The sequence below is a fragment of the Amblyraja radiata genome, chromosome 26 (assembly GCF_010909765.2).
Source record: "Amblyraja radiata isolate CabotCenter1 chromosome 26, sAmbRad1.1.pri, whole genome shotgun sequence".
NCBI classification, from domain to species: Eukaryota; Metazoa; Chordata; class Chondrichthyes; order Rajiformes; family Rajidae; genus Amblyraja; species Amblyraja radiata.
Genome location: NC_045981.1, coordinates 12331509 through 12359161, shown reverse-complemented (window position 1 = coordinate 12359161; position 27653 = coordinate 12331509). Strand labels below are relative to the sequence as shown.

Sequence of the window (27653 nt, the reverse complement as noted above, 5' to 3'; positions counted from 1 at the left end):
GGAGGCCAATTCTCTGGATGCTTTCAAGAGAGAGTTGGATAGAGCTCTTAAAGATAGCGGAGTCAAGGGATATGGGGAGAAGGCAGGAATGGGGTACTGATTGTGGATGATCAGCCATGATCACAGTGAATGGTGGTGCTGGCTCGAAGGGCCGAATGGCCTACTCCTGCGTCTATGGTCTATTGTCTATTGGAACGTGAAATAGTGGGTTATGCTGATGGATTTAAATGAGGAAAGGTTTGAGTGGAGAACAAACATAGGGTTGGGCAACATAGTCTATTTCTGTGCCAGATATCCTATGTATATTATTCGTGCCTATTTGCTCCAAAGGAAACTATTGGTGCCAACATTAACATGACTTTGAAACCTTTTCCCGTACATTTGAAAGCAGTGTTTCTTTTTATTTCTTGTCCACATCTGTAACAATACTTATGTTTTTAACAAGTATATATTTCAGAAGCAGTTCTTTAATTATTTCCTTTACAAACAGACTACAGACGTCATAAGATTCAAATGGTTCTTGCCAGAAATGTAACACGCAGCCAATCACAGCGCCAAGTTTGTAGCTTAGAGTTTAGAGATACAGCATGGAAACAGGCCCATCGGGTCCGTACCAACCATCCATCACCCATTCGCACTACTTCTATGTTATCCCACTTTCTCATCCACTCCCTACACACGAGGGGCAATTTGCAGAGGGCAATTAACGTTCGTCATTCCTGCATGTCTTTGGGGTGTGGGAGGAAAATAGGAGCACCCGGAGGTAAACCATGTGGCCACAGGGAGAACATGAAAACTACATGGACATTAATCATGGTCAGGATTAAATGCGGGTCTGTGACACTGTGAGGCAGCGGCTCTACCAGCTGCGCCACTGTGTGCCCTTTGTGTTTGTTTTCAACTCTCAAATTGGCATGGTGGTGCAACGGTAGCACAGCGGTAGAGCTGCTGCCTTCCAGTGTCAGAGGCCCGGGTTCGATCCTGACTACAGGTGCTTGTCAGTATGGAATTTGCACGTTCTCCCCACGACCCACGTGGGTTTTCCACGGGAGCTCCGGTTTCCTGCCGCACTTCAAAGACGTACAGGTTTGTAGGCTAATTGGCTTGGTATAATTGTAAATTGTCCCTGGAGTATTGGATAGAGTTAGTGTGCAGGGATCGTTGGCCGGCGCGGACCCGGTGGGCCGAAGGGCCTGGTTCCACACTGTATCTCTAAAAAAAAGACACTGATTCTCACAAAACTGTGATGTTGAACCTCATTTTATGTTTCAATAAGTTAATTCGATGACGTCAACTTTGACAGCTGCCAAAGATTATTATACACTGTGGAACATTTCAGCGTTTGAAGTACATTAACAGGTGAATTCAATGTTTATTTAATGGAATAAAGGATTTAGCAGTCTTTTTAAAGCTGTGGGATTTTTCAAAACACCAGTAGCATTGTCTCAATTAGTAATTAGTTCAAGATTGCCACCGATATGTTGGGGGTAAGATCAAAATAATAATGACAGCTGGTTAGAAGTGGAGCTCGTTTGATCTGTTTTAGGAAAGGTACAACGTGACTGCATTAAACTAGTCTGTCTGACAGTAGTCCTGGAGGGTGTCAGCAGATGCTTGGACAGAGAACACGTCAACTAAGTTCCTGTGACCCACCCATAACACCGTCCCTTCTCCCTCCCATCTTTGCAGCATCCATTATAGAGTCATAGATTGAGGCAGTGTTGAAACAGGCCCTTTGGCCCCAACATGTCCCGGCTACACTCGTCCCACCTGCCCGCGTTCGGTCCATATCCCTCCAAACCTGTCCTATCCATTTCTAACTAGCTGTCAGTAGAACATAGAACAGTACCGCACATGAACGGGCCCTTCGGCCCACATTGTTTGTGCCCAACATAATGCCAAGTTTAACTGATCTCATCAGCCTGTACGTGACCCATATCGCTCTATTCTTCCAGCTGCCTTTCCAAAAGTCTCTTAAATGCTACGATTGTATTTGTATCCACTCCACCACCACCCCTGGCAGTGCATTTCAATACCCCCACCATTCGGTGGGGAAAAAGGTTCTGACTGTCTACCCTGTCTACCCTAAATGATATATAGTAATATCAAGTCGTCCCTCAACCTCCGACATTCCAAAGAAAATAATCCGTCTATCCAAACTCTCTCTGTAGCTGAAACCCTCTAATCCAGGCAGCATTCTGGTGAAGCTCTGTCCCCTCTCCCAAAGCCTCCATATCTTTTCTCTAATGGGGTCACCAGAATTGCATGCAAACCTCCAAATGCGGCCTGACCAAAGTCCTATGAACTGCATTCACTCAGCTGTTGCCTGTAACACGCACGTGTAATGTGTAAGATTCTATTCCACAGTAGCAGCTGGGAATTCTTGCAATATGTGAATGGAGATACACACATGCTGAACGATGCAATGTAATATTGCGCAGCAAAGTTTAGCAACGCTGGGGCAGGGCTCGATTGAAGATCTTAATCTCTATGGGACTTTGAAAAGCATTGTACAGATGTCACAATATTTTAATCCCATTAATAGTTGAGTTTAATTTAATTTAGAGATACAGCTAATCAACCTGGAAAACCTGTACATCTTTGGAGTCTGGGAGGAAAGCAGAGTTCCCGGAGAGAACCCACGCAGGTCACAGGGAGAACGGACAAACTCCGTACAGACAGCACCCGTAGTCAGGATTGAACCCAGGTTTCCTGCGCTGTAAGATAGCAACTCTACATGCTGCTCTAGTAAAACAATTTCTAGATTACAATATTCCTGCAGGAATTTTTAAAAATCTCGTTTTTTTAAAAGTCTCTTAGGAGAATAATCTAGCTTGCTTTCAATGCAGAATAACGAATATGTTGAAACAATTCATAGGAAATTTCTTGTAGGCTAGCCCTGAAATTCTGTGTGGTAACATTGCATTTCTTATCTTGCATTTTCTAGGTAATTCCATTCGAGCGTAGCTCTAACCAAGATTGCACCAGCTAGCGACTTTATCTTAACTAGGCCAATGGAATTTGTGTGTGTAGTCTTTGGAACAGTCACAATTTTATTTTTACCACTGAAGACAAAAAATGGTGGAAGTATATTCTCTGTTTAGCACTCAGTATGCTACAGTCTGACAAAGAGTCCCGACCCAAAACGCTGTCTGTTCATATCCATCCACAGATGCTGCCTGGTCTGTTGAGTTCCTCCAGCATTTTTTATTTGCGCAAACAGTGGCTGTGTTTTAAACACTGTCTCCCCTGATACCGCATTTTATAAATGGGGAGTGCATCTCACATTACACATCAGTCATAGCTCAGTGTTTATTGCTTTGTCCTCATATTTAAAATTCATATTGTGGATGAGGCATGTTGGTCAGCTTGGGCGCATTGGGCCGAAGGGCCTGTTTCCACATTGTGAGACCCAATGACTCCTCATTGCTTCACATTTACCTCTTGAGGAGGTCACTTGTGGTGACAATATAGGGGCTCGCAGCAGGAGCCCACCGATGGACCACTTCATTTCTCCTAACTTAAAGTAGAGGCCACAATGTTTAATATTAGCACAAGAAACCACAAAAACAATTCCGTGCTCACTGTTTAAAAGATCAAAATACATTGAACAATGCCAATTAAAGAAAAAAGCTGAGTAACTATTCTGGTCAGAATGACATAGTTCACTATGGCTCAGTTCCTATTTGCTTCATTATAGTCCTATTCATGCCCTGAACAAATAACAGGACAATAATCTCCATAAAGAATGCGGCATATGGATTACTCTATCCTTGCCAGATAGCAATTAACTGGGTAGGACAGTGATTTGCAGATTTGTTTAGTTTAGAGAGACAGTGCAGAGACCCGCTGTCAGGATCGAACCTGGGTCTCTGATGCTGTTGTGCTTTCTCGAAAGATCACACATTTTACGCACATTGAAATAAGATCGACTCCAGAGCGCTCTTGTGCCGTATGGAAGAGAAATAATTAGTAGGTCATGCAGAATCAGTGGTAGTTGACATTTCAAGTCTAGGAATCTTCAGGAGAACTGGAAAAGAGAAAACAAGCATGTTTTGTTGCAGGAAGAGAAAGGGGTGGACAGAACATGAAGACGTGCCATTAGGATGCAAGCCAAGGTAACAAAAACGGGCACAAAGTGCTGGAGGAACTCAGTGGTTCAGACAGCGTCTACACCACCACTCGAGCATGGCTGATCTATTTTTCCTTTTCAAGCCCATTCTCCTGCCTTCTCCCCGTAACCCCTGGCTCCCTCGCTAATCGAACTACCACTAAATAGGAATAGGAATACAGCTTAGCTGTGCTTATGAGACCACGACGAAGCATCTCACTCATTGTGAGTGAGTGGTAAACCACATTACCAAGAGGCGTTGGATAGTCAGACATGACCATTTCTGGTGGAATCTTTGTGGTGGCGTTTTGCTGATGACGTATACCTCACTGGTTCATCGTGTGAGCTTAGCAAAGAGAGGGCAGACCTCAAAATTCCATTTAGATTTAGTATGCGCTGGTGACCTATTGACCGCGTGTCCCAGGTAGCTTGCTTGGTCATTGTTTCAGCTGGGTCAGGGTAGATGCACACCACAGCAAATTGTGCAATCATTAAAGGGGCTTTTCTTTCTGTGGCTTCAAAGCAAATTTAACCCCAGATTTTTTTTGTTTTTTTTGTTTTTGAAGCAATTGGTGGCCTGACTAATAGAAAAATAGAAAAATCATAGTCGCACAGCACAGAAACAGGCCCTTTCCCTTGCAACCGCAAGAGGTGCTACACCTGTCGCTTTACCTCCCCCCTCGACTCCATTCAAGGACCCAAGCAGTCATGCCAGGCGCGACAGAGGTTCACCTGCATCTCCTCCAACCTCATCTATTGCATCCGCTGATCTAGATGTCAGCTGATCTACATCGGTGAGACCAAGCGTAGGCTTGGCGATCGTTTCGCCGAACACCTCCGCTCGGTCCGCATTAACCAACCTGATCTCCCGGTGGCTCAGCACTTCAACTCCCCCTCCCATTCCGAATCCGAGCTCTCTGTCCTGGACCTCCTCCATGGCCAGAGTGAGCACCACCGTAAATTGGAGGAGCAGCACCTCATATTCCGCTTGGGCAGTCTGCACCCTAGAGGCATAAACATTGAATTCACCAATTTCCGGTAGCTCTTGCTGTCTCCTCCCCTTCTCAGCTCTCCCTCAGCCCTCGGGCTCCTCCTCTTCCTTTTTCCTTTCTTCTCCCCATTCCCCCCCCCCCCACATCAGCCTGAAGAAGGGTTTCGGCCCGAAACGTTGCCTATTTCCTCCGCTCCATAGATGCTGCTGCACCCGCTGAGTTTCTCCAGCACTTTTGTCTACCTTCGATTTTCAAGCATCTGCAGTTCCTTCTTAAACATAGAAGCAGGCCCTTCAGCCCAACTTGCCCATGCCAACCTAGATGTCCCATCTACTGTACATTAGTCCCACCTGCACGCGTTTGGCCCATATCTCTCCCGTCCAAAGACGTACAGATTTGTAGATTAATTTGGCTTCGGTAAAAATTATAAATGGACCCGAGTGTGTAGGATTGTGCTAGTGTACGGAGTGATTGCTGGTTGGTGCGGACTCGGTGGGCCTCAGGGCCTGTCTCCGCAATGTGTCGCCAAACTGAACTAAACATCCACGTCCAAAAGTGTCTTAAATTATCTGATAGCAAGAACATATTTGATTTAGTTTTCTATGTTAAAATTTGTTTTATAAATTACCAGAACAGCAGACAAAGCTAGGTAGACTTACACCTCAGATAACCTTTTGGGCTCCTTTTCAGATGCGAACGTAGAAAGGGAGCAGTTAGCTTAGCTCCCTGGATCTGTTTCGCCACCCAGTGAAGTCTCGGAAGACACATACTACTTCACGATTCGATCTTTACCCCAAACCACCACCTGCTGCTGATTAACGCAAAACTGTCGACCTCAGATTTAAACCTAATGGGCCTGATTGTAACTCCCAAGCCTCGGCCACTTATTGTGCATAGAAACGTTTCCTAGCTTCATTCCAGGAAGACTTGGCATTAGCTTTTAGACAATGTCCTATATTCCTCGAATTCTGAGTGAGATATTATCAAGGTTGGCCTCCTCTGCAAGTAAAACATGTTTTATATTTCCATTTCAGACTTAAGGCTTTGGCAGTGATTCGGCAAATCATTTTGTAAAACTGAACATTCAGTGAGCTTCATTATTCTGACTTGATCTGTGACAAAGAATTTTCCAGTTCTGGGTTCAGATACTCTGAGAGTAGGAGTCTTTACAAACCCCTTACATAAAATGCTGGAGTAACTCAGCGGGACAGGCATCATCTCTGTAAAGGAGGAATGGGTGAAGAAGGGTCTCGACCCAAAATGTCATCCATTCCTTCTCTCCAGAGATGCTGCCTGTCCCGCTAAGTTACTCCAGCATTTTGTGTTTATCTTCGGTTTTAACCAGCATCTACAGTTCCTTCCTACAGAGAAGGAATGGGTGACGTTTCGGGTTGAGGCCCCTCTTCAGACTTAAGAAAGGTCTCGACCCGGATGATCAACCATGATCACATTGAATGGCGGTGCTGGCTCGAAGGGCCGAATGTCCTACTCCTGCACCTATTGTCTATTGTCACCCATTCCTTTTATCCACAGATGCTGCCTGATCCGCTGAGTTACCCCAGCATTTTGTGTCTATCGTCGGTGTAAACCAGCATCTACAGTTCCTTCCTACACAGTTGCCTCACAGTTGTAATAGTTTCCCAGCTATAGAGTTAATCGTGAGAATGGAGTGAATGTGCATGTTGACGGAAAAAGGAGTTATTGTCTTACTTTGTTTTGCAATACAGCATCTTGCAAACCACGAAGGCTCTTGCAAAATTACCAATAAACCTTTTGATATTTTTTGCAACGTCAATGGTAAATGTCTTCATAGGCAGAGTGTGTTGCCAGTGGCATATTGCAGTAACTACATAGGTCCATATTCCCATAGTACATCGAGGAATGTTTCTCTGTAATCTACCTAAACAACCTTCGCCTTTAGAGCATTGTGTTCAGTTCTGGGCACCATATTATAGGAAAGATGTTGTTAAGTTGAAAAGGGTGCAGAAATGATTTACAAGGAAGTTACCCTGCAGGACTCGAGGGCCTGAACTACAGGGAGAGGTTGAGCAGGCTGGGACTCTATTCCCTGGAGTGCAGGAGGATGAGGGGTGAGCTTATAGAGGTGAATAAAATCATGGGAGGAATAGATGGTCTGGATGCACAGAGTCTCTTGCCCAGAATGGGGGAATTAAGAACCAGAGGGCATAGGTTTAAGGTTGAAGGGGGAAAGGTTTTATAGGAATCTGAGAGGGCAACTTTTTCACGGTGGGTGTATGGAATGAGCTGCCGGAGGAAGTAGTTGAGGCAGGGATTGCAATTTTTAAGGAGCTATTAGGTACATGGATAGGACAGGTTTAGAGGGATATGGGCCAAATGCAGGCAAGTGGAACTAGTGCAGATGGGACGTGTTGGTCGGTTTGGGCATGTTGGACCAAAGGGTCTGTTTCCACACTGTATGACTCTGACCTTAGTTGCTTTGCCCTATAGACACAAGAAACGGCAGATGCTTGGTATAAAAAAACATGTTACTGCCTCTCCCTCATCATGGCACTGGCCTTGTGCCAAACATGGTCTCCAATTCTCCCTTGGCACCTGACGCTGCACCTCCTCCACCACCAACCCCGCAGGTACTAATTATACATCACCATGTAGACAAGGAACTGCAATGCTGGAATCTTGTGTGGAACACAAAGTGCTGGAGCAACTCAGCGGGTCAGCCAACATCTTTGGAGAACACGGATAGGCAATATTTCAGGTCAGGACCCTTAAATCTGAAGAAAGATCCCAACCCAAAACATCGCCTATCCATGTTCTACAGAGATGCTGCCTGACCCACTGAGTTAGACCAGTTTTTTTGGGTCTTACTTTGTCTTTTGCTTTGTGGTGCTTGTAAGGTGCCAGCGTGTTGAAAGCTGCGTGAGAGAGGCAGCATGCATTTCACACTCATTTGTGCATGCCCGCACACGCACGTACACTTCAACTTTCCATGTGATGTATCTTTTGCGGCATTGCATTTGCTGTTGTTGCTCCCGACAACAACAGTGCCTAGGTCTGAAGAAGGATCTCTTCCCGAAACATCACCTAATCCTTTTCTCCAGAGATGCTGTCTGACCCGATGAGTTACTCCAGCTTCTTTGTGTCTATCAACAATACCTAGAACCCACCCTTCAATATTGAAGCAAGGTCTTCAGACTATTCCTGTAGAAATAAGGTGACCCATTTGCTTTGGGCAATAGGACAAGTCATGCTTTACCACTGGGAACTGTTTGAATAATCTGTAATATGTTGAAAGAATTGATAACATCTGCTCAGCTGTACTTTGACGTTTATATAGAGAATGCCATGTAGTACTAATCACCCCGCCTTTCTGGTTTAATGACTCACTTATGAGTTAAAGTCATGGGCTGCCAGGAAGAAGCGATCCTGCTTTCCCTAATATGTGGGAAAGAGATGTGAACTGTCCTTCCCAGCAGTTGTTACACACTTGTGCAAACTTTCTGGAAGTGCAGTGAGTAAAACTGCATATTTCATCACGAGCTGGATGGATGCTTTGGAAACAGTTCCTCTAGAAGACTGGCATAGCCGCCATCTGCGAAAAGCATCCAGCACAAGTCCACCATTACACTAAAGCAGTGTCAAATGTGAGGCAGACACTTAGCTGGAGTAACTCAGCGGGTCAGGCAGAATCTGTGGAGAACATCGATAGGCGATGTTTCGGGTCGGAGCCCTTCGGATTGTTTAGTTTAGTTTAGAGATACAGCGCGGAAACAGGCTCTTCGGCCCAGCGAGTCCACACCAACCGGCGATCGCCCCGCACACTAACACTATCCTACACTACTAGGGACAATTTACAATTTTACCAAAGCCAAATTAACCTGTTTGTCTTTGGAGTGTGGGTGGAAACCGGAGCACCCGGAGAAAACCCACGCAGGTCACGGTGAGAACGTACAAACGCTGTACAGGCAGCACCCGTAGTCAGGATATAACCCGGGTCTCTTTCAGGAGGAGGAGCCATCTTGGGGAGCGGCTGCTAACCGGCAGCCGTCCGTTTACTTCGCTTTTTTAAAAGTTTTTAGTAAGTCCTGTGTTTCGTCCGTTGGAGAAATTGACTTTTTAATGTGGGGGGTAGGGGGCAATTTTACTTCTAGGTCCCTACCTGGTCGGTGAGGCAGCTTTTTCTCCAGGATGCCCGTCGACCCGTCCTCGTGGCCTATCAGCGGGCTTGGAGCGCCGTTTCGTGGCGGGGACCACCCAGCACCTCGGCCTCGGTTGCGGCGCAGTGCTGGGGCGCTGTCGCGGAGCAGAGCGGGCGATGCCTTGCCTGGGTCGCCACGCTGGATCGACGCGCTGGAGCTCCGGTGAGCTGTGACCACCGTGTTCGACACCTCCGGGCTGCGGGTCTGCGGAGCGGAGCGGGCGGCGCCGATTTCAACATCGGGAGCCTGGGAGCTCCAGGCCGGCGCGGCCTTGTCGGCTTCGGAAGCCGCGGTCTCCAGCTAGGAAGCGGCCGTTCCAGGTGGCCGAGCCGCGATGAGGACTCCCGACGCCGGGGCAAGATCACCCGGTGAGAACGGCCAGGAACGTCGGGCCTCCGTAGAGGCAATTGCGGTGGCCTCGATAGGCCTGACTTTTGGTGAACTTGGGGTTGGGGACTGGACATTGTGCCTTCCCCCACAGTGGTATCCATTGTGGGGGGATGATTTTTTTTTTGTCTGTAAGTAATCATGTTAGTCGTTGTCCAAGATGGCTGTCGGGAGGGAGAGTGGACGCTGGCGCGCTTTAGCTGCCGCTGCTCTCTTTTCACATTGTGTTTTTGATTTTTTGTTTTTGGACTGAATTCTGTTTTTAATTTGTGTTTCTGTGATGCCTTTATTATTTATTTTATTCTGATTATATGTTTTTTATTCATGTTAATCTCTGTAAGGTGTCCTTGAGATTTCTGAAAGGCGCCCAAAAATAAAATTTATTATTATTATTATTGGCTCTGGCGCTGTGAGGCAGCAACTCTACCACTGCGCCACCGTGCCAACCTTGATTATAGTGGGGGCAGGAAAGAGGGCTGGGATAGAGAAGGGGCAAGACAGAGTGTGGCCAGTAATATGTGAGCATAGATATATCAAATACGTGCTGCCTGGAATTGAGCATCAGAAAAGAAGAACCATTGTTTCACAGTCACTGTTTAAAGTTCCATTATTTGCTGGTTACATTTTCATGCCTCAAAACAAACAGAAATCTATACCTGCATGGAGTTGCAGGTAAATCCCGCAGTTTTTGTTTGCTCAATGTGTTAACATTTGTTCTCTCATCTAACAATTTATCTTCTAATTGTTTGCTCTTTGTTGTTAATTTGTTGTTAACTCGCTGCATTTCATGAAGGGTTTTCATAATTTTAAAAAGATTCTATTTTTCCGCATCTCCTATCAATGTGTCTAACCTCACATTACAACAATTGTGGTTTCTTGTACATCATCCACCTCCTGCTACCAGCTACCTTGTGTCAGTCAAGTAAGGTCGAGTCAAGTTTATTCGTCACATACGCATACAAGTTGTGCAGTGAAATGAAAAATGGCGATGCTTGCGGAATGTGCAAAAAAACAAACTACAAAACAGAATGGAACAGAATCACATATTCACATTCAGTGCATTCGGGGGTCGGAAATCAAGCTGATTTTATTTCTAATTTCTAAGCCAAATGCTGTTAGCACACTGCCAGAGATCGTGTCTGAACACATTAGCGGCCACAATTTGTGCAAGGTGTTAAAGTTGATTCAGTACATACTGACACTGATTCAGTACATACTGACACCTTTGACTAAAGAGTCATGGGTTTAAGCAAGACTCCTGCATTTTCAGACTTGCCATCATTGTCATGAGACACAATTAGTCAAACAAATGTGAAGCCTCGCATGACACTCATTTGAAAAGACGAGGAAGTTCTCTTGATGTTTAAACAATGCTCCCATGCGTGATTTATGGAATAGTTGCATGAACTGGAAACACCCAGACTCTGTGTCCAACTGACTGGTGTAAAGCAGATTAAAAGGGAAAGAGATCTTAAATGATGGAAATGGCTGAAGACACGCCAGAGATAGTTTGATGTGAAACAGGACTGATACATTCGGCTGCGAGAGATACTGGCACGGTGAAGCGATGATTCAGCGCATCGTTACGGAATGAGCACATTTGAGTACAGATTAAAAGATATGATTACGTGCACAACAAAGAATAAGATGCCTTTTACCTGCCAAATGATGCTAGTGTTTTAGAAAGTTCACGGGGCGATTATAGGTGTGATTATTGAATATGGAATGTTTCAGGTTCTGTCTTGGAGCATTTTGAATATGTAACATGAGCTGTGCAGGAAGGATCTGCAGATGCTGGTTTACCCCGATGATAGGCACAAAGTCCTGGAGTAACTCAGCGGGTCAGGCAGCACTATGTGTAAGAAAGAACTGCAGATGCTGGTAAAATCTAAGGTAGACACGAAATGCTGGGGTAACTCACCGGGTGCGGCAGCATCGCTGGAGAGAAGGAATGGGCGACGTTTTGCGTCGAGACCTTTCTGAAGTTACAGTATGTTGTACCGTTGTCGGCCACCTTTATGTGGCGACTCTTTGCATACCTTGGGTACGCAAAAAAAAAATTTCACCCTGACTTGTCACATATGACATTAAAGCATTCTTTCAGGAGGTCACTGAGAGAGGAAATGATGTGCAAATGAAAATGGGCAGTCGAAGATACTCTGGCACATACATCCCTGCTGTTGAATCTATTTTTTACAGTTTAGTCTTATTAGTAGGGCACAGGACAGGGAGTAACATGGCATAACTGGGTGGCACAGCGGCACAGCTGTAGAGTTGCTGCCTTACAGCGCCAGAGACCCGGGTTTGACCCTAATGTGTAAGATAGTGCTAGTGTACGGGGTGATTGCTGGTCAGCGCAGACTCGGTGGGCCGAAGGGACTATTTCCACGCTGTGTCTCCAAAGTCTAAAGTTTTTCTTCTTTTATATTATTTCTCCTTTTGTACGTGCTTCAGTTGAACTCATCTTCCTTTATGATACCTGTTCTCTTTTGCATTTCTTAAATCTTCCAAGTGATAAAATAATTTTGTGAGATTGAGTGAGACGCTATTGAGTGAGAAGACGCTATCTACCGGAATGTCCATAGTTACCTTGATTCAGCAAGAGGTGGCTCATACTAATCGACCTGATGTGCTGGGATTCAATTCCACAACCTGCAATAGAAAAGCTAAATGTATGTGGGCGGCCCGGTGGGACAGCAGTAGAGCTGCTGCCTTACAGCGCCATTGACCTGGGTTCAATCATGACTACCGGTGCTTGTCTGTACAAAGTTTGTACCTTCTCCCCTTGACCTCTGGGGGATTTTCGTTGAGATCTTCGGTTTCCTCCCACACTCCAAAGACGTACAGGTTTGTAGGTTAATTGGCTTGGGTAAATGTAAAACTGCCCCTAGTGTGTGTAGGGTAATGTTAATGTGCGAGGATCGCTGGTCGGTGCGGACTCGGTGGGCCACGGGGCCTGTTTTGGCTGCATTAATTATGGAATTGAATACAAAGGGTCCCACTCCAAAACGTCACCTCTCCATCTTCCCCAGAAATGTTGGCTGACCTGCTGAGTTACTGCAGCATTCTGTGTTTTATTTTACTTCATAACATTGCTCAAAAGCAGGCTATAATAAAGTTCTTCCAGATTCTCAATCAGCAAAAAAACAGGTGAGGTTAAGGAGAAGAAAAATAATAATTAAACACATCAAGTGCCACATCAAAAATAATTCTCAGGTTAAACAATTTAATGGTTCACAATCGCAAAGCTTGAGCATACACAATTAATAATTTCACTTTTTCTTCCCACAGAACTTCAGAGGCGAGCTGCTCAGCTGTTTGGAATGGAGGCTGCTTTGTTTGTTCCCACTGGAACAATGGGGAACCTGATTTCAGGTCAGTGTGATAAACAGGACCACCCGACAGTAGGAGTTTTCAAACTACTCATATTCACCGTGAACTGGTGTAAATGTAGGGCTGCATGGTGGCGCAGCGGTAGAGTTATTGCCTTACAGCACTTGCAGCGGCAGAGACCCTGGTTCAATCCTGACTACGGGTGCTGCATGCACGGAGTTTGTACGTTCTCCCCGTGACCACGTGGGTTTTCTCTGAGATCTTCGGTTTCCTCCCACATTCTAAAGGCTTACAGGTTTGTAGGTCAATTGGCTTGTTATGAATGTAAATTGTCCCTATTGTGTATAGGACTGCGTTAATGTGCGAGGATCGCTGGTCGGTGCGGACTTGGTGGGCCGAACTTAGAAACTTAGAATTCCACTTCGAAACTATACCTCTAAAACTTTTTTAAAAAAACTAAAATTGGTGCAGTCACATGTTGACATCAACAGCACACCCGTCTCTGAAAAAGGACTGTGGGATCAAGCGTGGGAGAGAGTCTGAAGACGGATCCCAACCCAAAACATCACTTATCCCTTTTCTCCAGAGATACTGCCTGACTCGCTGAGTTACTCCTGCACTTCATGTCTTTTATTGGTGGGTTTAAGTCCCACTCTTGAACACATTCAATGCACCTAATACAAAACTGAGGGAATTTGTACTGTTAGGGGAAATGTCAATCAGATGAAGTTAAACTAGGGTACTGTCTTCCTTTCACTGTCCAAACCATTGGTTACCCAACAAAAATAGATTATCATAAGACATAGGATGCATTAGGCATTTGATTATGGCGGATCCATTTTTCCCTCTCAACCCCATTCTCCTGTCTTCTTCCTGTAACCTTTGATACCGTCAGTAATCAAGAACCTATCAATCTTCGCTCCAAAAATTCCCAATGTCTTTGTCTCTACCGCCGTCTGTGGCAATGAATTCCACAGTTTCACCACCCTCTGGCTAGAGGAATTCACCATTCTAAAGGTATGTCCTTTAATTCTGACGCTTTGCACTCTGGTCCTAGACTCTCCCACTAGTGGAATCATCCTCTCCACATCCACTCTATCTAGGCCTTTTGTTCCTGGTATCATTCCTGTTTGTAGGATCTTGCTCTGTAGGAGTTTGCTGCTTCATTCCCTACAGTACAAGATTTGTATACCCTTCAAAACTAAAGTGCTTTAATCTGTCAGGAACTCGTAAATGAAATGCTCTCTGCAATTCAAAGGTTTTCATTCCCCTGGCATAATATGATTTGCTACCGCCATGAATCAGTTTCTAAGTGGAATTCTGCAGTGTGTATGGTCTAGTGCAATCCTCTTCATATTTGGGGTGTGCGTGTAAAATGTCCTGGTGACAAGCGCGTATATCACTTGAAAATATTCTGCATTGGTGATGAAACTCACCGCAGTCTGCAGTGTGCTGAAGCAACCTTTGGCCGCTGTAAAAAAAGAGAATTCAAAGATTTACCGACGCTAATTAACCTACAAACCTGCACGTCTTTTAGGATGTGGTAGGAAACCGGAGCACCCAGATGAAACCCACGCGGTCTCAGGGAGAATGTGCAAACTCCACACAGGCAGCACCCGAGGTCAGGATGAAAGCTGGGTGTCCGGTGCTGTGAGACAGGGGGATATATTCTAACTCTGACACTCTGGGTTTATGTCAGCATATCATAATGTCCCATGACCACGTGAATAATTTCCATGAATATAAACCAAACCATAACACTGCTCGTAAATATGTTTCATAATTGTGAACAACCACTACAGATTGAAACTCTTGAACATCTTCTGCGGTCAGATTGTATACATCTCAATTGTATACTCCATAACGGCCCGTTGCAGCCATCGCTTCCGTCCACGTCTCGCCGCGAACCAACGTCATCAATAGTACGGCCTGCTGCCTTACAAGTGTATGATTTTAATCAATTTCAGTGAAGGAAATGACTGATTGTTTCACAAAAATGTACACAGATTTGTAACTTTGTCGGCGGCAAAACTTATGGACACTTGTGTTCAATTTAGTTTACTGTCACGTGCATTGAGGTACAGCGAAAAGCTTTTGTTGCGTGCTAACCAGCAAGCGGAAAGACAAAACATGATTGCAATCAAGCCGTTCGCAGTGTACAGATACATGTGAACTGCCTAGGTGAGGTCTGCTACATGAGTTTACCGGGTTGTATGCAAAACAATGCAGTGACTGTGCCTCGGTACATTGACAATAAAGTGTGATTGAACCATTGAAGAGCAGTCACTGATTTGCTGCTATATTCTTCATTAGTACTGGTGTCAGAGGTTATGGGAAGAAGGCAGGAGAATGGGGTTAGGAGTGAGCGGCAGATCAGCCATGATTGAATGTTGGAGTATACTTGATGGACCGAATGGCCTCATTCTACTATCTCTTATTATATAACCCAGGCTTGCCAGAAACAATGTAATTGAGCTTGAGAACTATATTTGAAGATGTCATCATATTAGGTCAACATGTCTCTAAATATAATTTAGGTGCGTCAATGCAAATATGTACCTTCTAGTAATATTTTGATTGTGTCGGCCATCTTCTCTTACAGTGTACAACATTTACAGATATGTGTAACTTGGGACACTGGCCAGAGTTACAAACCATACAGTGCAAATGTCCTCGGGCTTTCAAAACCTGCCCAGAATAAATCTTGAGACTGGCCTTGTTACTTCTTGAGGATAGATAACAGAATTGCATCGTCTTACGTAAACGTTCACATAAAGTAACTCACTATCTGACACCATCTCGATGTGCCTTTCTGTTTTTATATCAACCAGGACTATCTTGAAAGTTACCGCAATTTTCCTTCGTATAGCTTCGGTTACATAAAGTAAATAGTGTGCCATCTAGTTTAGTTCAGAGATGCAGCGCGGAAACAGGCCCTTCGGCCTGGGGATCGCTGCTCTGACCAGCGATCCCCAGGCACTTACAATATCCTACACACACGTGGGACAATTTACAATTATACCAAGCTAATTAGTCTGCAAACCTGCGCGTCTTTGGCGTGTTGGAGGAAACCCGCGATCCCGGGGAAAACCCACGCAGGTCACGGGGAGAACGTACAAACTCCATACATACAGCACCCGTAGTCAGCATCAAACCCGGATCTCTGGCGCTGTAAAGGTCCTGTCCCACTTTCATAACCTTTTTTACTCGTGGACATTTTTCATCATGTTGAAAAAACACCTCGACCTACTTGATGCCACGAGTGCCTACGACCTCCTACGACCTACCTACGACCTCTTGGCGACCATGCTGCGAGTATGAATCAAGGGCAAATTCGGCAGAGCTCATGAATTAGGTCGTGAAAGTGGGATAGGCCCTTAAGGCAGCAACTCTAGCGCTGTGCAATCATGCTGCCCTGGCAATATTGTTTATATTCCCTCTTTTTACCTCTTATAAGGGACTTGTTATCTCGGTGTTGAAAGCACAATATAAGGCTACATTCCTCATATCCTGTCACAAGTGGTAAGATAGTCCAAGATGGCGCACAAGCCAGGAGACTCTCTGCGCGCTGGTCCCAGAAGTGGATCTGCAATCACTCATTCCAATCGCTCCACTCTTTCAAGCCTCTACTCCCACAGCAGCCTTTCTCACACTGTAGACGGCTCGATTGTATTCACGTATGGTCTTTCCGCTGACTGGTTGACACACGACAACAGTTTTTCACTGTACCTCGTAGCACATGACGATAAACTAGATTAAACTAAACGGAGGCTCCTGATTAATGTTCTTTCTACTGACTGGAGCTCTAAGGCGTAAGAAGGAAATTATTTTAAAAAACAATTGAATGGCTGCCACTTGCAGACATAAGATACGTCTATGTTTTGGATCAAATACTGAAGGAATCGTTGGACTATTACATGCATGGCTGGCAAATAATATAATTCAATGTTATTTTTGGATGCCATCTCCACTCCAAAGTCACACTGCAACAATCAAATCAAACAAAAGACTTTGTGTGTAAGAAGGAACTGCAGATGCTCGTTTAAACCGAAGATAGACACAACAAGCTGGAATAACTCAGCGGGACAGGCAGCATCTCTGGAGAGAAGGAATGGGTGACGTTTCGGGTCGAGACCCATTCCTTCTCTCCAGAGATACTGCCTGTCCCGCTGAGTTACTCCAGCTTTTGTGTCTAAAAGACTTTTTGTGCTGAGCAACTTTTAACTGATCCTTTCTTCACACAGATCACACTTGAACGTGTCTCTTAGTGTGCAATATGAACATTTCTAATAGTTACAAGATAGGGCGGCTCGGTGGTGCAGCGGTAGAGTTGCTGCCTTACAGCAACAGAGGCCCGGGTTCGAACCTGACTACGGGTGATTCCTGTACGGAGATTTTACGTTCTCCCTGTGACCGTGTGGGTTTTCTCCGGTGCTCTGGTTTCCCCACACACATCCAATATGTACACATTTGTAGTTTAATTGGCTATGGTAAAATTGTAAATTGCTCCTAGTGTGTAGTATGGTGCTAGTGTACAGGGTGATCGCTGGTCGGCACGGACTCGGTGGGCCGAAGGTCCTGTTTCCATGCTGTATCTGTAAAGCCTAAAAGTCTAAATCTTGCAAAATGTCAATGTGTTCAGGGTTTTGCACATCCTTGTAAGAAGGAACTACAGATGCTGGTTTGTACACTGAAGATAGACACAAAATGCTGGAGTAACTCAGCGTTCAGGTCAGGCAGCATCCCTGGAGAAAAGAAGTAGGTGACGTTTCAGGTCGGGACCCTTCATTGAACTGAGGCTCAGTCTAATGAAGGGTTTCGACCTGAAACGTCACCTATTCCTTCTCTCCAGAGATGCTGCCTGACCCGCTGAGTTACACCAGCACTTTGTGTCTTTCTTACATTCTTGGTTCATTATCCTGCTGGTTTAGTTCCACTTGTTCAACGAGCAATCCTATACAGCAGCAAAATCTGCAACTGTGTTATTACACCGAAAGATTGCCTCTCAGATAATCAAGCGCTGGATCGGCACTTCCAAGTAAAAGAATAGAGCTGTGTTGGGCAAAACATTACTGTGTCCAAATGTGGCGTGCGGTTTCAAAGTAGCCTTGCAAGAGTTGTACTTCACGGCTTTACAAAGAAGAGATTACTGAAGATTACAAAGAAATTGCGCTGCGTGTTATCTTATTTGTGTTGTCGTGGCGAGGTGACTGCTGAACTATGTGAAGATAAACCAACCCTTAGGGTTCTGAGTCCTTCACAGGTGCGAGGTGTCATGTAAAAATGCACCTTCAAGGCACGCTGCATCTGGCCTAGTTCTTAGAAAGGCGGTGCGGGAAAATCAGGTACATTATGTCTTTCTGTGGAGGTACTTTTTATTTTGAGGCACGCATCTTGCTTACTGAAGCTGAGAGGGGAAAAAAAAACCCACAGGAAGTTGGGTTGTGTGGAGTTCAGAGCCCAGTGTTGATTTGGAATGATGGTTCCCTTCTGTGTGTGCCTTGCGCAGCCTGTTCACCCCACTCCTACAATCTGATAACGTTTATGAGAAGAGACCGCAGCGGATGAAAGTGTGCACTTGTACCTTCAAATGACACACGGTTTTGATCTATTGCTTTCAAAGAGGAAGCTATAAAAAAAGGAAAATAAATGAGTAGAATCACAATAAACTCTTTCAGGCCTCCCCTGGTACTTGTCAGTTGAAGGGCCTGATACCAAAAAGTTGAATGTGATTATTGTTCTTAAGTCATTGTTTATGTTATGAAACAGTGCTCTCTCTTGAGGGCTTTGTGTGCAAGAAGAAAATTCATGTAATCTTAGCTTTGGGCTATGGAAGGGTTGTTACAGAATAAAATATGACGTAATTATGTGTAAACATTACTATTTGCAGGATTCCAAACAATCCTCATAAAGCCAATAGTGAGTCGAGGATAGGATAGTAAATAGAGAAAGTCAGTGGTACAGTGGTGCAGCGGGTAGAGCTGCTGCCTCACAGCGCCAGCGACTCAGGTTTGATCTTGACCTCGGCTGCTGTCTGTGTGGAGTTTGCAAGTTCTCGTGGGCTTCCTCCAGGTGCTTCGGTTTCCTCCCACATCACAAAGACGTGTGAGTTTGCAGGTTAGTAACGTGCCCTAGTGTGTACAGGGTGGATGTGAAAGAGGGATAACATAGATGTTCGGCATGGACTTGGTGGGCCGAAAGGCCTGCTTCAATGTTGTGTCTCTCAACGTAACTAAATCTAGAATAAAAGTTGGTCTGATTCCTGGTGCATAGTCATAGTTATAAAGATATTTATGTCTCTAGTAGAAGGAAAGAAAAATGAAATAAATGTGCTTGCCAGCATGTAAATTTAAGAAAACTGAGTGTAAAGCATTTGTAGCATCTAACCATTAAGGGCAAGGTTGTTGTCCTGGCAACAGGGCAGCACGGTGGCACAGCGGTAGTGTTACTGCCTTACAGCGCTTGCAGCGCCAGAGACCCGGGTTCGGTCCCGATTGTGGGTGCAGTCGGTGTGGAGTTTGTACGTTCTCCAAGATCTTCGGTTTCCTCCACAGACGCACATGTAGGTTAATTGGCTTGGTATAATATAAATTGTCCCCAATGTATGTAGGATGTGCGGCAATCGGCCGTCGGTGCGGACTCGGTGGGCCGAAGGACCTGTTTCCACGCTGTATCTCTAAACTAAACTATAGCACAAGGTTCCCAATTTTTTTTCCCTGCTCCACCTCCTCCTTGTTTTTGGTCCGGCCAACAACTGATATCATTGGCAAACATAGACATTGAGTTGACGTTGCCCTTGGTCACACAGTCATGGATGTGCAGGGGACTGAGCAGCACAATGTCTATAGAAGAGTCTCGACCCGAAACGTCACCCATTCCTTCTCTCCAGAGACGCTGCCTGTCCCGCGGAGTTACTCCAACATTTTGTGTCTACCTTCGGACTGAGCAACAACTCTGAGAAGCATCATTGAGGAGGATCAGAGACGTGGAAATGTTCTGACCAGTTCCAACAACGCAGGTCTGCCGGTCAGAGAATCCAGAGGCCAGTTGCAGATGAAGACCCAGGGTCAAGGTCCAGAACGTTTCTGATGAGCTTATTCGGTGTTCCCTGTAGACTCTACACACCAGGGACAATTTACAATTTACAGAGGCAAATTAATCTACAGACTTGTATGTCATTGGAGTTTGGGAGGAAACCGGAGCACCCGGAGAAAACTCACACGGTCACAAGGAGAAGATAGAAAACTCCGTACAGACAGCACCCGTAGTCAGGATGGAACCCGGGTCTTTGGCGATGTGAGTCGGCAACTCTACCTCTGCGCCACCGTGTCGCCCTTTGTTTGTTTATTTATAAATGATACCAGGTCGATGCAGCTCCCACACTGCACGATTCTCTTTTTTTAATTTTTTTTAATTTGTTTATTTTATTAGAAGTTAATACAGTACAAAACAATACAGTGGAACCTAATTTTAGGTGCCAACTATGTCATACCGTAATCCATTATATGTGCAACCTCTAGTTTTATGTTATGAGAAGGAAGTAAGCAAGACAAGAAAAAGAAAACAATAGAAAGGGGAAAAAGTGGAAAAATAGATGGTAGAGAGTAGAAAAACGTGAAGTGTGTATATAAAAAATAAAAAAAAATAAAAAAGTGGAAAGTAGAAATAGAAGAGAAGGCCCCTTAAAAGAGAATTTTTCAAATCTGTATTCGGAGATGTAGATCTATCCACGTCATGAACTGAAATCAGCAATCCTTATGGTACCGCTGCATCACATGATTCCAAAAAGTCGATGAAAGGAGACCAACTCCTTAAGAATTGGTCATATTTATCTATTAGTCGGAGTCTCATTTCTTCAAGGCGTGCTATGTCCATCATATTCCTAATCCACATTTTAACAGTTGGTATGGTTGTATTTTTCCAAAATTTAAGTAAAAAATAGTCAATTCGCGAATAAGTTTTGTGAACTGATGAATAAAATTAGTATTCCCTACCACTTGGATTTGCTATTCTCCAAACATCAGCTATGTTATTATTTTTTATATAAGTATTTAAAAATTCACAGGTCTTAGTTTTAACAAGACACTTCCCTAGCTTTATTGATTTATCTAAGTATGGATCTATAACACAGTTAAAATCTCCCCCCATTATTATATTTTGATAATTATGCTCTGCGATTAAATCTATTATTTTCCTAAAAAATTGTGGGTTATCAAAATTAGGCGCGTAAATATTTATCATAGTTAATGGTGTATTGTAAATTTCTCCCGTGACTATAACATATCTTCCCTCTTTATCAGATATAGATTTCTTTAATTTAAAAGGTATACCCTTCCGAATTATAATAGCCGTGCCTCTTGCTTTAGAGGTGAATGAGGAGTAATAGGTTTGACCTATCCAATTTGCCCTTAATCTGATCTGAGTGTTGTTTCAGATGTGTCTCTTGTAGGAAAGCAATATCCATATTTAATGATTTTAATTGTGCCAGAATTTTAACCCTCTTAATTGGCTCATTCGCACCTCTGATGTTCCAACTACAGAAGGTGAGACCTCCGATATTTATTCGACTATTATCTTGCATTGGCTATTATTACCAGACTGTATGATTCATGCGATGCAGCCAAGTACCTCGGAATCCCGAATCCAGAGTTGTCCTTCATAATTTCTACAGTAGTTTTACATCTCCTGACACTATTAAACATAATTAAGGGAAAGAGAAAAACATAAAATAAAGTGTACATAAAAATTATTATGTCATACAACACATAATTGTGAATAAACAAAAAAAGTGAATGTAATTTATCAAAAAAGCGATAAATTACAAAAAAGCCACCTAAGGTAGCTAGGTTTGTTTTTAAATTGACCTCCGTCGATGAGATTATGCACTGGGCCTTATCCCCCTATTAGAATTTGACCCAACGTTAGTCGGTTCCCTCTAATTGTTACCAAAATTATCATATCAGGTCAATTAATCGCTGAACAGTTTAAAATAGAATAAAATAAAAGGGAAGGTAGAAGATTTGGATTAAAATAAAATAAATTATGGGTTAAAGTACCTCGTCAATAATTACACTTTTCATTTACCTGTATGTTAATTAATTCATAATTAGTATTTAGTATTTAAAATATATGTCTAACCTCCCCCATCCTTCCTGCTATATAGTTAGTCGTGTTAGTATAGTACATTACGCCTTTAACGTTAGTTGAGTTTATTGCGCGTAAGTGGTTAATTAGTTAGTTAGTTATATATATAATAATAGGTCATATAGTGTGTGCACGATTCTCCCAGAACACATCTTCAAAAGATCTCCAATTATTTTGCCAAGTTCAGGAATTTAGCTTAGTGTTGCAACATGACCGTTTTACCAGAAAGTATTTATCTTATACAATCTCTTCCTGGCTGGCAGGGCTGGAGGGAATGCATGATTAGGCTCTTTGCCTTAGGCGATAAGAAGATTGTTTTCTAATGACATCTTGTTGAAACATTTCACCAGGATTTCTAAAAAATCATTAACTCTGACTTTTTTTGTTCTTGTGTTTGTAACTGGGTTGAATACATGAGCTTGTTAAGGGCCTGTCCCACTTGGCGACCTAATCCGCGAGTTCTGGCGAGTTTGCCCTCGACTCATACTCGCAGCATGGTCGACATGAGGTCGTAGGCGGTCTTCGTAACTCTCCTTCATGCTTGAGAGTGGTCTCCGCGTACTTGAGGCCTCAGCCAGGTCGCGGCATTTTTTCAATATGTTAAAAAATGCCCGCGAGTAAAAAAAGGTTGCATTGGAAAAAATCGATACTTTTTTTACTCGTAGGTTTAGTCGTAGTAAGTCAGCATGTTATTCGTAGATATTCGAGGGTAGTCGAAGGTAGTCGTAGATAATCTTCATCATAGTCGAAGGGAGGTCGAAGTAAATCAAAGGAGGTCGGCTTCACTCTCCACTATTCGGTGTCCAATTTTCCCGAAGTTAGTCGTAGCTAGTCGAAGCTGGTCTTCCACATAGTCGAAGGAGGTCTTCTTTTTTTTAAATTATTTTATTTTATTTAACAGTAAGTACAATCATATGGCACCTAAGTGCCTAATATATATTTTCATAATACATTTTATGTACAGCTTCTTTTTTTTTTTGTTATATTAAAGAAAGATTAGAATAAGAAAAAGAAGTTAGATAGTAAAGGATAGAGAGACGTGAGATATATAGTGTGTGAAGAAAAAGAAAAAAGATGAATCAGTGAAGAAAGTTGAGAAAAAGAAAATAGAAAAAAGAGAATAAAACATTAAAAAAAAAAAAAAGTAAGGAGATCATTGTTTATAATCTTGACCAACCCTCGTCCAGTCCTGAAACAGTTATTTTTTACAATTGTGTTGCACCATATGATTCCAAAAAGACGACAAATGGAGACCAACTCGTTATGAATTGGTCTGATTTATCCATTAGGAGGAATCGCATTTCCTCAAGATGTGCGGTGTCCAACATACTTGCAATCCACATTTTAAGCGTTGGTATTGATGTATTTTTCCAAAATTTAAGTATTAATTTTTTTGCTATTATTAAACCATAGTTAAAAAATAAATTTTGAGATGTGTTCAATTTATTCCCATCTTCCATTACGCCAAATATAATCATTTCAGTATTAGGTTCCATTCTTATCTTGAATAATTTTGTAAATATTTCGAAAATCGAAGGAGGTCTTCAACATGTCATTTTTTCAAATTCTTCTAAACTCGCCAATTAGGTCGCCCAAGTGGGACAGCCCCTTTATTCTTCTCTTAATTAGCTGTCGATCTAGCTGTCTTTTTGACCTTTGGTTAGTCACAGTTAACAATAAATCTCTTTCGAAACCACTGCCTTTCTCAATGTTGTTTTGTACAGTAACAAGATACTTGATACTTAATGATGTTGATCGTGTTTCCAATAAACTAGTATTTGCTCTGTGGTTTTTCTCAAGTTTAACGTAAGACAATATTGTCTCAATACAATGGGTCTATCCTCACAGTCACACAGCACGGAAACAGGCCCTTTGGGCCCCTGAATCAGACCTGATTCTACTTTTTTTAAATTAGTTTAGTGATACAACATTGGAACAGACCCTTCAGCTCACTGTGCTGCAGATTCACAAGGTTAAATCCTGGGATGACAGGGCTGTCATATGTTGATAGAATGGAGCGGCTGGGCTTGTATACACTGGAATTTAGAAGGATGAGAGGGTATCTTATTGAAACATATAAGATTATTAAGGGTTTAGACATGCTAGAGGCAGGAAACATGTTCCTGATGTTGGGGGAGTCCAGAACCAGGGGCCACAGTTTAAGAATAAAGGGTAAGCCATTTGGAACAGAGATGAGAAAAAACATTTTTACTCAGAAGGCAGTGGAGGCAATTCTCAGGATGCTTTCCAGCGAGAATTAGATAGAGCTCTAAAAAATAGCGGAGTCAGGGGATATGAGCGTAAAGGCCGGAACTTGGTACTGATTGTGGATGATCAGCCATGGTCATATTGAATGGCGGTGCTGGCTCGAAGGGCCGAATGGCCTATTCCTGCAGCTATTGTCTATTGACCATCGATCACCCCTTCATACCAGCATCTAAGTGAGGTGCTGCCTTATGAGAGGCATCGATAGGGTAGACAGTCAGAACCTTTGTCCCAGGGTGGAAATGTCAAAGAGTAGAGGGCATTAGTGGCATCCATCATCGAGGATCACCACCATCAGGATCGAAACCCGGGTCTCTGATGAAATAAGGCAGCAACTCTACTGCTGCGCCACTGTACCGTCCTTCATGTTTTTAAACTTTTATTTTAATCAACCATTCTTCGTGTTATTCCAAGATTTCAGGTTTGTTCCTCTGCCCAACCCCCAGTTCTTAGAGAGTCTGAAGAAGGGTCCCGACCCGAAATGTCCCCTATTCCTTTTCTCCAGAGATGCTGCCTGACCCGCTGAGTTACTCCAGCGTTTTGCGTCTATTCCCCAGTTCTTAGACTTTGCCGAGTATTCCTGAGAGTTCCCGCTTGGCAAGCTTTACTTGTTTGCCTTAAAATCAGATTGACCACCATGTGCACTAATGTGGTGCAGATCAGTACACTAATACACAGGGTGGTCAATGTGGAATTTTTTGCCACAGAAGGCTCAGTGGATATTTTTACGGCAGAGATAGATAGATTCTTGATTGGTACGGGTACCCGGGGTAATGGGAAGAAGGCAGGAGAATGGGGTTGAGAGGGGAAGATAGACCAGCCATGATTGAACGGCGGAGTAGACTTGATGGGCCGAATGGCCTAATTCTGCTCCTATCACTTCTGAACTTTCGAACTAACTTCACCAATAACTAATCGTAAAACGTGAGTTAGTGGAATGGCTAACATTAAAAGGGATAACTGCAATGTATATTTCCCTTCATAAGCACTGAGGTCATTTATCATGCAACTGTTGTTCTGCCCTGAAATTCTTAATCCTGTAATTATTGCCAGAAATGTGGAAATACAGCGTCTTCGATCATTAAGTTGTCACAACACCGGAGACTCCACGATTAATTGCCAGACTGGATTCTTGAAATAATTGTTTGGAGTCAGCAGCCATCATGTGCAATGAGGTCAAAGAACCACAAGATTCTGAACTCTAAAATTAGTTCAGATGGCAATACATGTGCCAGAAATATGCTTGCAAACTGAAAATAGCGTAGCATGGGGCAGGCATATCACCGACAAATATTATTTTCTGCGGCAAAACTACTTGCGTTCTGTCCGGTTTGCCAACTTTGAGTGATCGGTTGTGATGTGGATGGAGACTTCTGCAAAGGGTCTCGGCCCGAAACGTCACCCATCCTTTTTCACCAGAGAGGCTGCCGGACCCCCTGAGTTACTCCAGCACTTTGCGTCTAACTTCTGCAATGGACCACTCTGTACGTAGGGATCCTCAGTGCCAGTTGCTTTCACAGGAAGGTGATTAGCCATTGCTCATGTAACGAGTAACATGACGATGATTCTGCCACTGTGTATATTTCCATAACTTTCGGAAGGAGTTTTATTGGATTATTGCGTTCACATAAAAATCAGCTACAAATACTACCCCCGGAGCCTGCACACACTCCCTGTGTCATCTCTTCACTCCTTCCCCTCTCCCTTTCCATATATCTCCCCTAGTCTCTACTTCTCCACATCTTCGCCTGTTCTTCTCTCTCCTCTACCTTCCCCTTGCCTCCCTCCCATCTGTTCTCATCTTTTTTCTCTCTCCTTTCTTCCTCCATCCCCTTTGCTCACATTTCCACCAGCACTAATTCCCTTCCTTTGGTCTTTCTCCCATGTTCCACCCCTCTCACTGTCTCATACGTTCATGTTATCGGAGCAGAACTAGGCCATTCGGCACATCAAGTCTACTCCGCCGTTCAATCATGGCTGATCTATCGTTTCCCTCTCAACCCCATTCTCCTGCCTTCTCCCCACAGCCCCTGACACCCATCTCTGACTCATTCCCTTTCACACTCCAAAACCTTTCACCGAACCTAAAACATAAATGTAAATACCTACACCCCTCTCCATGGAACCATTAGCGAAGCGTCACCATCTTGTAAGCATCAAACATTGACAAGAGAATTGGTGTTAATGTTTGTCGGATACTCAGTGGCTGGCAGGCAGGCACCAAAGGAAGTGAATTGACAACCTGGGTTGAAATACCAACTGATCGAAGCTTCTGACTGATAGAAATCAACACTTGCACCCTACCAAATTCAGGTCTGTCCACAATGTGTTCAGCAACAAAGGCTTAAACAGAGTACTTTCTGCACAATGAAGTCAGAGATTGACATTTATTTAGCCCCAGAATTAAAGGAAGATAGACACTAAATGCTGGAGTGACTCAGCGGGACAGGCAGCATCTCTGGATAGAAGAAATAGGTGACGTTTCGGGTCAAGACTCTCATTAAAGGACTTTTTTTTAGGGAGGAGATGACGAGGAATTTCTTCAGACAGAAGGTGGTGAATCTGTGGGATTCATTGCCACAGAAGGCTGTGGCAGCCAAGTCAATGGATATTTTTAAGTCAGTGGTAGATAGATTCCTGATTAGTACAGGTGTCAGGGATTATGGGGAGAAGGCAGGAGAATGGGGTTAGGGGGAGAGATAGATCGGCCATGATTGAATGGCGGGGTAGAATTGATGGGCCAAATGGCCTAATTCAGCTATCACTGGTGAATTTATGAACTTATTTGCCTGTTTCAATGTTGAGGAGTTACTTGTCGTCTGAAACTTGACCCCAGCAGACCGCAGGACCTGGACATCAGAACCACACAGAACAAGAACATCTCAACCAGAGAAAACAATCTTTGTCTAGCCTCTTCTTGCAGCTAATACCCTTTAATCCAGACAGTGTTCTGGTAAATCTCTTTTGCACCCTCTTCAAAGTCTCCAAATCCTTCCTGTTATGGAGCAAACATTATGCATGAATTATGTGCAGGCAGATAAGAGTTAGGTCTTGGCATCATGATATCTCAGCACAGATATTGTGGGCCAAAGGGCCTGTTCTTATGCTGTAATGTTCTATGTATCTAACTCATTTATCTATGTATCTAATTGTGTTCAGATCTGGGCACCATGTTATAGAAAATATGTCGTCAAGCTGGAAAGGGTACAGAAAAGATTTACAAGGATGTTGCCAGGTCTAGAG

At 43.7% G+C, this 27653-nt stretch overlaps 1 protein-coding gene across 5 annotated transcripts in view; it reads left to right on the top strand.

Annotated features, from left to right (window-relative positions):
• The window catches only part of LOC116987934 (probable low-specificity L-threonine aldolase 2), a 72076-nt gene that overhangs the window by 11154 nt on the left and 33269 nt on the right, over nucleotides 1-27653 (top strand). For all 5 annotated transcript variants that reach the window (XM_033044266.1, XM_033044261.1, XM_033044264.1 and 2 more), the window contains exon 2: nucleotides 12960-13043. In XM_033044266.1, coding sequence (XP_032900157.1) covers nucleotides 12960-13043 — 84 coding nt within the window. The remainder of the gene's footprint in view (nucleotides 1-12959; nucleotides 13044-27653) is intronic.